This window comes from Bos grunniens, chromosome 5 (genome assembly GCF_055505025.1).
Source record: "Bos grunniens cultivar Pamir isolate PY7600 chromosome 5, Bosgru_T2T1.0, whole genome shotgun sequence".
NCBI classification, from domain to species: Eukaryota; Metazoa; Chordata; class Mammalia; order Artiodactyla; family Bovidae; genus Bos; species Bos grunniens.
The window spans coordinates 29,719,625-29,732,772 of record NC_141169.1 but is presented as its reverse complement, the minus strand read 5'-3'; the positions used below and the strand labels follow the sequence as shown (position 1 = coordinate 29,732,772).

The 13,148-nt window shown below is 39.2% G+C and overlaps 2 protein-coding genes and 1 pseudogene across 6 annotated transcripts in view; 1 reads left to right on the top strand and 2 right to left on the bottom strand.

Annotated features, from left to right (window-relative positions):
• The window catches only part of LOC147371610 (uncharacterized), a 130,702-nt gene that overhangs the window by 104,863 nt on the left and 12,691 nt on the right, over nt 1-13,148 (bottom strand). The gene's annotated exons all lie outside the window — the stretch shown is intronic.
• Nucleotides 1,756-13,062, top strand: TMT1A (thiol methyltransferase 1A). The gene is made up of 2 exons (XM_086399477.1): nt 1,756-2,278; nt 11,728-13,062. Exons 1-2 carry the CDS (start codon nt 1,781-1,783, stop codon nt 11,962-11,964), a joined length of 735 nt encoding a protein of 244 aa, XP_086255603.1. The 5' UTR covers nt 1,756-1,780; the 3' UTR covers nt 11,965-13,062.
• Nucleotides 9,686-9,956, bottom strand: LOC147371612 (thymosin beta-10 pseudogene; annotated as a pseudogene).

The window sequence follows — 13,148 nt, the reverse complement described above, 5'->3', positions numbered from 1 at the left end:
CAGACAATAAAAGTAGATATTGTATGATTCCAATTAACATAAAATCATAGGATGTATGTGTATGGGCTTAGTCACTCTGTCATGTCCAACTCTTTGTGACCCCATGGACTGTAGCCTGCCAAGACCTCTGTCCATGGAGATTCTCCAGGCAAGAATCCTGGAGTGGGTTGCCATCCTCCTCCAGGGGATCTTCCCAACCGAGGGATCAAACCCAGGTCTCCCACATTGCAGGCAGATTCTTTACCATCTGAGCCACTAGGGAAACCCAAGAATACTGGAGTGGGTACTCTATCCTTTCTCCAGAGGATCATCCTGACCCAGGAATCAACCAGGAATTGAACTGGGGTCTTCTGCATTGCAGGCGGATTCTTGTAAGCCCAACTATAGGAAAGGCAAACTAACTCCAGTGACAGAAAATAGATCAGTGGTGGCCTGGGAATACGGAGGGCAGGAAAGAGGGATCACAAAGGGGCAAGAGGTATTTGGGAGGCAGGGAGTATGACTGATATATTCATTACCTTGACTGAAGCAGTGATTTCATGTGTGTGTACATGTGCCAGAATTTAACCAAATGATACAGCTTAAATATGTGTAGTTTATTTTATGTTAATTCTACCTCAAGAAAGCTGTTAAGATGGAGCACATATTTATAAAATACGTATTGGGTATAACATATAATGAAACAAAACACTCCCTGTGTCCATCACATGGTTTTAAAAAGTAAACATTACCATTATCTTTGAGCATTTCTATGTTTCCTGAACACCCTAAGGCCCAGGTTTCTGAAAATATTTTCTTAACACTTTAAGTTCCCAAAAGTGAATATTCTGGGGACTATTTTTATGTAAGTTAATTCAGTCGTGTCCGACTCTGTGCGACCCCATAGACAGCAGCCCACCAGGCTCCCCCATCCCTGGGAGTCTCCAGGCAAGAACACTGGAGTGGGTTGCCATTTCCTTCTCCAATGCATGAAAGTGAAAAGTGAAAGCGAAAGTGAAGTCGCTCAGTCGTGTCTGACTCTTAGCGACCCCACAGACTGCAGCCTACCAGGCTCCTCCATCCATGGGATTTTCCAGGCAAAAGTACTGGAGTGGGGTGCCATTGCCCATTCTGGTAAGTTAATTCAGTAATGTAGTAATTTGGCACAGTTTGAAGGTGAAACTTGCCCTTTAAAAATGGGCAGCCCAAAACAGTGACTTAAAAATAATCCCACTGTGCAGTTATGAACATCTAAGAACCTCTGCCTAGAATGCAAAAGGGAAAACTCTTGCTGTGACCAGACAGGCATGTGCTTTCACTTCTTTTTTAAAAAAAATGAGGCAGAGGTGGGAAGGATGGAACAGAAGTAGGACGGGGCACAGAGTAATAAATCGGGTTTACCAACGGCCTTCTGGTGTGTTTTAACCAGGCTCCACCCACAGATTGTTTTCTTAGGAGACTGGAGAACAGAAGCTGTGAGTACACTCTGCATTTAAAACTGCAGCAGTAGTCTCCAAGCAGGAATAAGGGGCTGTAATCAGCTTTCCTTCTAAGGAAAAGCTGGGAACCTTCTCATTTCACTTCATGAAAAATAAGCCATGAGGCAATTTCTGCCAAACATCTATTAACGGGATAAAATGGGTCTCTTGCCTGAGATCTGACTTCAGCTGTGTATTTCCAGCACAGCCAGTTCTTCTTTCCTCTGCAGCTGATTGGCTCTGGAGTGTGACCAGAAACCTACTTCCTGCAATTAAAGGAGTCAGCTCTTTGACTGCTGGCCTGTTTTCTTCTCTTCTGAGTGATGGCGCTCACCATTTTTATCCTCCGGCTGGCTGTCTGCATCCTGGCATTTCCCATGTACCTGCTGGACTTTCTGGGCTTGTGGAACTGGATATGCAAACAGTGGTTCCCTTACTTCCTGGCAAGGTTCACTGTGATGTACAATAAACAGATGGAGAGCAAAAAGCAGGAGCTCTTCAGCAACCTGCGGGAGTTCACGGGCCCCTCTGGGAAGCTCTCCTTGCTGGAGCTGGGCTGTGGCACGGGGGCCAACTTCAAGTTCTACCCCTCTGGATGCCAGGTGACCTGTGTTGATCCCAACCCCAGCTTTGAGAAGTTCTTGATCAAGAGCATTGCCCAGAACCGACACCTGCAGTTTGAGCGCTTCATAGTGGCTGCCGGGGAGAACATGCACCAGGTGGCCTCAGGCTCCATGGATGTGGTGGTCTGCACCCTGGTGCTCTGCTCCGTGAAGAACCAGGAGCAGATCCTCCAGGAAGTGTGCCGAGTGCTGAGGCCGGTGAGTGCGGGCATGAGGAGGGCTGCTTAGTGGCAAGCACATCACCACGGGCAGTCCTCCCAATTTCAGTAGATCAAACACCCTAACATAAAAGTAAAGCTACTAGAAAAAATACTGTTGAATTTTTTAAAAATATTCGAGTGCAGAAGCTATGAAGGAAAAGATTGATAGTACATGAATAAAAAAAAAAATGTTAGAACTCCTGCAGGGAAAATGACCATAAATAAATTTGAAGTACAAAAATATTTTGTAAAAAATATTTACCAAGGACGATAATGAGTTAACTTCCTTCATAAAGGTGTTACAAATCAACAAGATCAACAGGATTCTTAAATTATTTTTAAAAAGAGGGAAAAAAAGCAAAGCACAGGAACAGAAATATAAATAAAAATAGCCAATATATGATTTAAATATCTAGTCTTGTAATTAAAGAACAAATTAAAGCATGATATTTTATAGTGGAATCTTGAAAATAAAACAAATGAATATAATAAAACAGAAATAAATTCATAGATATACAGAACAAACTAGTGGTTACCACCTGGGAGAGGAAAAAAGGGAGGAGCAAGAGTGGTATGGGATTAAGAGATACAAACTAGGATGTGTAAAATAAATAGGCAACAAGGATATATTCTACAGCACAGTGTAGTCATTATTTTGTAATAACTTTAAATGGAGTATAAACTATAAAAATTTTGAATCACTTGTTGTACACCTGAAACTAATATTATAATCAACCATGCTGCTGCTGTTCCTGCTAAGTCGCTTCAGTTGTGTCTGACTCTCTGCAACCCCATACACGGCAGCCCACCAGGCTCCTCCGTCCCTGGGATTCTCCAGGCAAGAACACTGGAGTGGGTTGTCATTTCCTTCTCCATAATTAACCATACTTCAATTAAAAAGAAATTAAAGCAAGACCCTTTTTATCTACTATTCTGTCAGAGACTTTTAAGTGGGTGGGTCTGGGGGTCTGGACACCCAACTGGAGGAACTGTCCTCTTTGGAGGGCAATTTAATAATATCAAATTTTCAAGTAATTTACATCTTCATCCAACAGGAATTTATTCTATAGCTATTGTGCAAAAATACACAAAAACTCATTTAAAGGTAAAAATATTCATTACAGTATTTTTAATATAATAAATTGGAAATAACATCCATCAGTGGGAAGTTGTTAAGTAAATTGTCACATAGTATAAAGGATTTCTTTGCAGCTGTTAAAACAAGAAATTTTTACCTATGTCAATGAAAAACATCCTCAAGAGACAGTGTTAATTTTAAAAGCAATGAAAACGGAATATTATGTAGAGTGCTAATCCATTTGTGTGGGGGATAGAATATACTTATATAAGTATTTATGTTAATGGGAATTATAAACGTAACGATTAACAGTGGTTACCTTACTTAACACTTTAAGTTAATTGGGAAGGGAACTGGATGAGGGGAAAGAATTTCTTTTCATTTTATACCTCTCCGTACAGTTTGAAATTCTTTATACCTGTATGTAATTTTCACATATTACCTTTATTGTTTACTTAAAAGCTAGTTTTAAATAGAAGCTTGGTGTGCTGCAGTTCATGGGGTTGCAAAGAGTCAGACATGACTGAGAAACTGAACAACAATTCTAAACAAAGCTGAACATACATAAAATATGAGTATTTTAACATTTGAATTTACTCTTCTAGGGGGAAAAGATGGTCTGTAATCCCCAGTTTTATTTTCTCCCATCCAAGTACCAACCAGACCCAACCCTGCTTAGCTTCTGAGATCAGATGAGATGGCCATGTTTAGGGTGATACCACCGGAGACCTCAGTTTTATTTTCTAACAGAGGAAGTTCCTCAGGAAGAAATGGACTTAAAGATAGTGTTTAGAGGCAATAATATACAGTTGTCCCTGAGAGTCACTCCCTACCCCCACCACAGATACCAAAATCTATACAAGCTCAAGTCCCTTACATAAAATGGTATAGAATCTGCATATAACCCACACATAACCTCCCACATACCTTAAATCATCTCTAGATTACTTTTTAATATCTAATACAAAGTAAATGCTACATAAATAGTTGCCAGCATGTGGGAAGTTCAAGTTTGGCCTTTTTTGAACTTTCTGGATTTTTTCCTAATATTTTTTATCTGTTGACTGAAGCCAAGGATACTGAGGGCCGACTGTAATTCTGTGTTTGGCTCAAGAATAGGCCGACATCAAAACTGTAACTGAAAAAGGTCTGATTCTAACATTCAAATCCTGGGTTCATCTGTCCCAAGACTGGGCATTAACTGGGCACATTTAAGAGACATTTTGCTTATGTGTTACTAATCTCACAACGCCTCTGCAAAGCAAATAATGATCACCTTGGGTTTAAGCACTGAGAATGCTCTTAGGGGATCATATTCTTCCTTTAGCTCCTACAAAGCACCCACTCACTGCTGAATAGAACCAGAGGCTTTCCTGCATTGTCATTCACCCCATCACACAGTCCTTAACGCAGGGACTGTCTTCATGTTGGGCTGGGGAAACAGACCTAGAGAAGTTAAGAAACTTGCCCCACATTACGCAGTCAGCTGCTGCTGCTAAGTTATTTCAGTCGTGTCCGACTTTGTGCGACCCCATAGATGGCAGCCCACCAGGCTCCCCCATGCCTGGGATTCTCCAGGCAAGAATACTGGAGTGGGTTGCCATTTCCTCCTCCAATCCATGAAACTAAAAAGTGAAAGTGAAGTCGCTCAGTCGTGTCCGACTCGTAGTGACCCTATGGACTGCAGCCTACCAGGCTCCTCCGTCCATGGGATTTTCCAGCCAAGAGTACTGGAGTGGGGTGCCATTGCCTTCTCCAACGCAGCCAGCAGATCTGACTTTAATGCACATATTCTTAACACTGCACCACAGTGTTTATCACTGGGGCTTTGTATTGCTTCAACTTCAACATTTCTACCATTTTTGCTGGCTATTCTTCCTCTGCCCATCTCTTAAACACTGGAGTTTCTATTTTGGCTCTAATTTTGCTTATATACACCCCCTGTGTAATCTCATGTACCACCAAAGTTTTCAATTACCACACACACAGATGGTTTCCAAATCTAAGTATCAAGCTCAGATCTCTCTTCTAATCCCAAATCTTCATGCCCAGTTGGCTACACAAGTCACCTGAAAGGGTAACAGGCTCTCTAGTCTAACCTGTGCAACCCAGAGGGCATCAGCAACCTCCTCAGACCTGGGTCTCCTCTTCTCTCCTGTCCTCTTCCATGGAAAAATTTTTTTCCATCAGGAAATTTCAAGTTTTCCATTCCTGAACACATGTCTCGTACTTGCCCACAGAGGGGCAAGTAGGGGGAACTCCCTCTCTAAACTCTGCCTGAACAGCTAAGACTAGGGAAGCTAGAAGAGGCTAAGGAGAATGGGTTTTGGAGGTACTCATTGGTCCCTTTCCTCCTTCTCGCCCCAGAGGTAGGTTAAGTAGAAAACTTCTGAAGACTCGTTAATAATGTGTACCCTCTACTGTGTCCAGACTTGATCTATATTTACAGGACTGTCCTAGATGAAACCAGCAGTTACTGCTATTTGACAGTTATTTACATACAGTATCCACTGATTGGGGAAAAAAATCAAATTACAAAATATTATCATGAATTCAGTAACACTTTTAGATGGCTCAGTATCTTTGTCTTTTTTTAAAAAATAATATTTTTTAGTTGAAAGATAACTGCTTATAGAATTTTGTTTTCTGTCAAATCTCAACATGAATCAGCAATAGGTATACATATGTCCACTTCCTCTTGAACCTCCCTCCCATCTCTCCCCCCATCCCACCTCTCCACATTGATACAGAGCCCCTATTTGAGTTTCCTGAGATATACAGCAAATTCCCATTGGCTATCTATTTTATATATGGTAATGTAAGTTTCCATATTACTCTCTCCATACAGATCACCCTCTCCTCCCCTCTCCCCATGTCCATAAATTTGCTCTCTATATCTGTTTCTCCATTGCTGCCCTGCAAATAAATTCTTCAGTACCATCTTTCTAGATTCTGTATATATGTGTTAATATATGGTATTTCTCTTTCTGACTTACTTCACTCTAATAGGCTCTAGGTTCATCCACCTCATTAGAACTCACTCAAATGTGTTCCTCTTTATGGCTGAGTAATATTCCATTGTGTATATGTACCACAACTTCTTTATCCATTCATGTGTCGATGGACATCTAGGTTGCTTCCACATTCTAGCTATTGTAAATAGTGCTACAATGAACAATGGGGTACATGTGTCTTTTTCAGTTTTGGTTTCCTCAGGGTACATGCCTAGGAGTGGGATTACTGGGTCATATGGTGGTTTTATTCCTAGTTTCTTAACGACTCTCCATACTGTCTTCCATAGTGACTGTATCAACTTAAATTCCCACCAAAAATGCAAGAGGGTTCCCTTTTCTCCACACCTTCTCCAGCATTTAGTTTGTAGACTTTTTGATGATGGTCATTCTGACTCATGTGAGGTGGTATCTCATTGTAGTTTTGATTTGCATTTTTCTAATAATGAGTGATGTTGAGCATCTTTTCACGTGTTTGTTAGCCATCTGTATGACTTCTTTGCAGAAATGTCTGTTTAGGTCTTTTTGCCACTTTTTGATTGGGTTGTTTGTTTTTCTGGTACCGAGTTGTATGAGCTGCTTGTATATTTTGGAAATTAACCCTTGTTTCATTTGCTATTATTTTCTCCAATTCTGAGAGCTGTCTGTTCACCTTGCTTATAGTTTCTTTGGTGTGCAAAAGTTTTTAAGTTTAACTAGGTCCCACTTGTTTACTTTTGTTTTTATTTCCATTACTCTAGGAGGTGGGTCACAGAGGATCTTGTTTTATGTCATCAAGTGTTCTCCCTATGTTTTCCTCCTAAGGGTTTTACAGTTTCTGGTCTTACATTTAGGTCTTTAATTCATTTTGAGTTTATCTTTGTTTATGGTGTTAGGAAGTGTCCTAATTTCATTCTTTTATGTGTAACTGTCCAGTTTTCCTAGCACCACTTACTGAAGAGGTGTCTTTGCCCCATTGGATATTCTTGACTCTTCTGTCAAAAATAAGGTATCCATATTGCATGGGCTTATTTCTGGGTTTTCTATCTTGTTCCATTGGTCTGTATTTCTGTTTTTGTGCCAGTACCATACTGTCTTGATGACTGTAGCTTTGTAGTATAATCTGAAGTCAGGAAGGTTGATTCCTCCAGCTCCATTCTCCTTTCTCAAGACTGCTTTGGCTATTTAGGGTCTTTTGTGTTTCCATATGAATTGTGAAATTTTTAGTTCTAGTTCTGTGACAAATGCCATTGGTAATTTGATAGGGATTACACTGAATTTGTAGATTGCATTTGGTAGTATAGTCATTTTCACAATATGGAGTCTTCCTACCCAGGAACATGGAATATCTCTCCATCTGTTTAAGTTGTCTTTGATTTCTTTCATCAGTGTCTTATAATTTTCTGTATACAGTTATTTTGTCTCCTTAGGTAGGTTTATTCCTAGATATTTTATTCTTTTTGTTGCAATGGTGAATGGGACTGATTCCTTAATTTCTCTTTCTGATTTTTCATTGTTTGTATACAGGAATGCAAGTGACTCCTGTGTATTGATTTTGTCTCCTGCAACTTTGCTAAATTCACTGATTAGCTCTAGTAATTTTCTAATAATATCTTTAGGGTTTTCTATGTATAGTATCATGTCATCTGCAAACAGGGAGCACTCTCCTTTTCTGATCTGGATTCCTTTTATTTCTTTTTCTTCTCTGATTGCTGTAACTAGGACTTCCAAAATTATGTTGAATAATGGTGGTGAGAGTGGATACCTTTGTCTTGTTCCTGATCTTTGGGTGAATGCTTTCAGTTTTTCACCACTGAGAATAATGTTTGCTGTGGGCTTATCATATATGGCCTTTACCATGTTGAGGTAGGTTCCTTCCATGCCCATTTTTTTAAGTTTAAATCATAAATGGGTGCTGAATTTTGTCAAAGGCTTTTTCTTTTTCTTTTTTTTTTTTTGAGTTTTTTTTTTTTTTTTTTTAAGGAAGATAGAAATCAAAATATTATTTTATTTAAAAGCTGTAATGTAAGAGAGGGCTTCCCTGATGACTAGGCAATAAAGAATCTACCTGCAATGTGTGAGACTGGGGTTTGATACTGAAAGGTTGTTGTTGAATCACGTGAATACACCAGGATTCTTGGCCCCCAGAGGAGAAGAATTCAATCCGGGGCCAGAGACGAGGCTTGATCGCTCAGAGCTTTTGTGTAATAAAGTTTTACTAAAGTATAAAGGAGATAGAGAAAGCTTCTGACATAGGCATCAGAAGGGGGTAGAAAGAATACCCCCAAAGGCTTTTTCTATTGAGGTTTCTACTGAGATTATCATATGGTTTTTATCTTTCAATTTGTTAATATGGTGTATCACATTGATTTGCATATATTGAAGAATCCTTGCATCCCTGGAATAAACCCAACTTGATCATGGTGTATGAGTTTTTTAATGTATTGGTGAATTCTGTTTGCTAAAATTTTGTTGAGGATTTTTGCATCTATGTTTATCAGTGATATTGGCCTGTAGTTTTCTTTTTGTGTGTTGTCTTTGTCTGGTTTTGGAATCAGGGTGATGGTGGCCTTGTAGAATGAGTCTGGAAGTGTTCCTTCCTCTGCAACTTTTTGAAAGAGTTTTAGAAGGATGGGTATTAGCTCCTCTCTAAACGTTTGACAGAATTCACCTGTGAAGCCATCTGCTCCCGGGTTTGCTTTTTGGCAAATTTTGATCGGTTTCGATTTCTGTGCTTGTAATTGGGTTGTTCATAATTTCTAATTCTTCCTGGTTCAGTCTTGGAAGATTGAACTTTTCTAAGAATTTGCCCATTTCTTCCAGATTATCCATTTTAGGTTATGCCATATAGTTGCTCAGAAGTCTCTTATAATCCTTTGTATTTCTGCATTGTCTGTTGTAACCTCTCCTTTTTCATTTCTTATTTTGTTGATTTGATTCTTCTCTCTTTTTTCTTGATGAGTCTGGCAAAAGGTTTGTCAATTTTGTTTATCTTCTCAGAGAACCAGCTTTTATTTTTATTAATCTTTATGATTGTTTCTTTCATTTCTTTTTCATTTATTTCTGCTCTGATCTTTATGATTTGTTTCCTTCTGCTAATTTGGGGGGTTTTTTTGTTCTTCTTTTTCCCAGTTGTTTTAGGTATAAAGTTAGGTTGTCTATTCAATGTTTTTGTTTCTTGAGGTAGGACTGTATTGCTATAAATTCCCCTCTTAGAACTGCTTCTGCTGCATCCCATAGGTTTTGAGTTGTGTTTTCATTGTCATTTGTTTCTAGGAAATTTTTAATTTCTCTTTTGATTCCTTCAGTAACCTGTTCATAATTTAGACACATATTGTTTAATCTCACAGTGCAGCTTGTCACTAGTGTATATCTTGCAGGTGGACTTTCCTCCACCTCACAGACAGGGTCTCCAAGATGATGCGGTGGAGAATCCTCCAGGTTCACAGGAAATTTCACTTTGCTTGCTTCTCCTGCTCAATGATCTCTTTGGTGGAAAGGCTGTTCTTCTGCGTCTCAGTCTTCTTCAGCTTGGCCTTATCGAAGCTGTTGATTTCCCCATGTTGGGCTTGTCTGCCATTTTCTTAAAACAATCCGAGAAGTTCCACTTCAAGTCTCCTGTCCCAGTGCTCCCACTTGTGTCACTGACAAAGAGACCTAGTGGTTTTTGTTTGTTTTTTTTTTTTTTTCCAAAAACTTGTGCTTTTATTTTTTCCCTACTTTTAAAAATTAATCTTTATTAAAGTCTAGTTGCTTTACAACGTTGCATTAGTTTCTACCATACAGCAAAGTGAATCCCTTTTGGACTTCCTTCCCATTCAGGTCACCACAGTGCATTAAGTAGAGTTCCCTGTGCTGTACAGTATGTTCTCATTTGTTAGATGATTAATTTTCTGAAATTAATCCTATCACTTTCATTCTATGATAATGGTACAAAAGTACAGGACATGGTTATTTAGCCTCAGACAGTGGTTGGTATGGTTTCAGACTCCCACAGGCTTGCAAAGTGGAGCCTAAGAAAAATTTTCAGAAGAATTTAAAGGTTTTTTTTTTTCTATTTTTAAATAAAAAGAGAAATTAAAAAATTGTAATTAAAAGGCAAACAAAAAATGGGGGAAATGTTTGTAGTGTATGTAGTTTATAATAAAAGCCCTTACTGCTGCTAAGTCACTTCAGTCATGTCCGACTCTGTGCGACCCCATAGACGGCAGCCCACCAGGCTCCCCCGTCCCTGGAATTCTCCAGGCAAGAACACTGGAGTGGGTTGCCATTTCCTTCTCCAATGCATGAAAGTGAAAAGTTAAAGGGAAGTCACTCAGTCGTATCCAACTCTTAGCGACCCCATGGGCTGCAGCCCACCAGGCTCCTCCGTCCATGGGATTTTCCAGGCAAGAGTACTGGAGTGGGGTGCCATTGCCTTCTCCGAAAAGCCCTTACTAATCAGTAAAAAAAAAAAAAAAAAGCCAATAGCCTATTAGAAAACTGATAATGGACATTAACAGACAAATCAGAAAAACAGAAATCCAAACAGCCAGTATTAGTAGTCAAAGAGTTAGTCACTCAGTCGTGTCAGACTCTTTAAGACCCCATGGACTGTACAGCCCACCAGGCTCTTCTGTCCATGTAATTCTCTAGGCAAGAATACTAGAGTGGGTTGCCATTCCTTTCTACAGGGGATCTTTCCAACACATAACGTTTAGTAAAAGATGTTATAATTAAAAATACTAAAGATATGCATGTTATAAAAAATACCACATTACACATCAAATAGATTTTTAAAAATATAGATGAGCATTTATTGAAAATGGGCACTCACATCTATTGCTGGTATGAATACAAACTGGGGCAACTCTTCCAAAGGGCAGCTTGACAACCAGGCTTCTGAGGTGGCTCAGTGGTAAAGAATCCACCTGCCAATGCAGGAGATGCAAGAGACATGGGTTCAGTCCCTGGATTGGGAAGATCCCCTGGAGGAGGGCATGGCAACCCACTCGTATTCTTGTCTGAAGAATCCCATGGACAGAGGAGCCTGGTGGACTACAGTCCATGGTGTCACAGAGTTGGAAGTGACTGAGCACACAAGCATGCATGTGACAGGCATTAAGAATAGGCCTTGAATGCTTTAAATTGCTTTAAATTTAGCTATCATTATGTATTACTTTTATGAACAGACAATATAGACTGGCAGCTCTGTATACAATCTGACAGAAGATGACACTATTAACCACAATGGTATCGTAGTAAGTTTGGATTTCTCCATGTCTTCTCGTGAAGTGGACCTCTGGGGCCACTGAAATCTGACATTTAAACATCTTATCGAATTGTTTGTCCCAAACTAAAATTCTTGGTGTGGTTTTCTTTCCTCCTTTTCTTTCTCAGGGAGGAGCTTTTTATTTCATGGAGCATGTAGCAGATAAGCCTTCCACCTGGAATTACTTCTGGCAACAGGTCCTGGATCCCGTCTGGTACCTACTGTTTGATGGATGCAACCTGACCAGAGAGAGCTGGAAGGCCCTGGAGAAGGCCCGCTTCTCCAAGCTGAAGCTGCAGCACTTACAGGCCCCTCTGTCCTGGGAGCTAGTGCGCCCTCACATCTATGGATATGCTGTGAAATAGTGGAAGCAGGGAGCTGAGACCCAAAGGGCTCAAATAATTTAAGGTTTTGGCTTCACACTTAAAATAGTAACTGGAAGATGGGAACTCCCTTTTTTGAGTAAATTTGCATTTCATCCCTCAAAGTTTATGTTATAACCTAGTTAGCCATTTTCTATCATCTCCCAAGAATCAAAAACAAAACAACTTTGAACTCTCTCTTGAAAGAAACAGTGGGCTTCCATAATTAAATTCCACCATTATCCTCAGATCTTATTTTATTCCAGAACTTCACAATTTGTCTTATTTAAATTATGACCCAACAGATTTTAATTTCACCATTTCTATGAGGCTGATGCTAATAAAAATTAAATCACACAGAAGAAGATTTTGAAAAGGGAGATGCAAAAGATCTTAATAATTCACAAACTGAATAAAGAAATACTAAGCACAGATTTTTTTTTTTTTTTTTAAAGGAATCTGAATCTACTTGCTGTTCTTAGTATCAATGGGCTGGCTTTCAAAGTTAATGTACCAGGATGCCACACCTGATTCTGCCCAGCTCTGTTATGTTTTTTATTCCAGTATTCCACCAGAGTTTGTTCTCCTGCATTCCAGTCTTTAATTCTTACAAGGAAGATTGTACAATACACTTTAGTATATCCATAAAACTTCATGAAGCAAAGTTCTTGGGTTCACTTTGCCTATTATCTAGCATGTTCTTGGCTGAATGTTTTAAACTGTAAGCAAAGAAAATGCCCACTGTAATGAGGGAAACACTGAAAGCTTGGGTACACTTTGTAAGAGCCCCCTCAAAATAGGCAACCTGTGAGTCTGTAAAGAGGTAGACAAATATTGTTTGGATTATTCTAATCAAATTTCTACTCTGGTCCCAAGATGATTTCTTTGTTCCTTGTAACCACAGAAACCTTGGGAAATCATCACAAGTGCATTGAAAACAAGTTAATCAGTTAGAGGATTTAGAATTTTCAGCAAAAGTTTGTATGCATTTTAATAAATTTAGTATGTTTTCTGAGATGATTTTGCAAAAGGACTATTTTAAATATCAAATCAATAAATTCACATATAATTTAGGAATGGAAATAAAATGAATGATTTATATCTTTGCTGGCTTACTTTCATTTTTCTTAGCATCTCTGGGAGGGCTTTCCTTCATGGTGGAAAATTAAGCTATTTGAAAGTACAGA

Bases quoted from the DNA above. Each gene is read 5' to 3' on its own strand.
- TMT1A (XM_086399477.1), top strand. From the start codon at position 1,781: ATGGCGCTCACCATTTTTATCCTCCGGCTGGCTGTCTGCATCCTGGCA. The intron at 2,279-11,727 runs GTGAGTGCGGGC...TTTCTTTCTCAG, and splicing joins TGTGCCGAGTGCTGAGGCCG to GGAGGAGCTTTTTATTTCAT.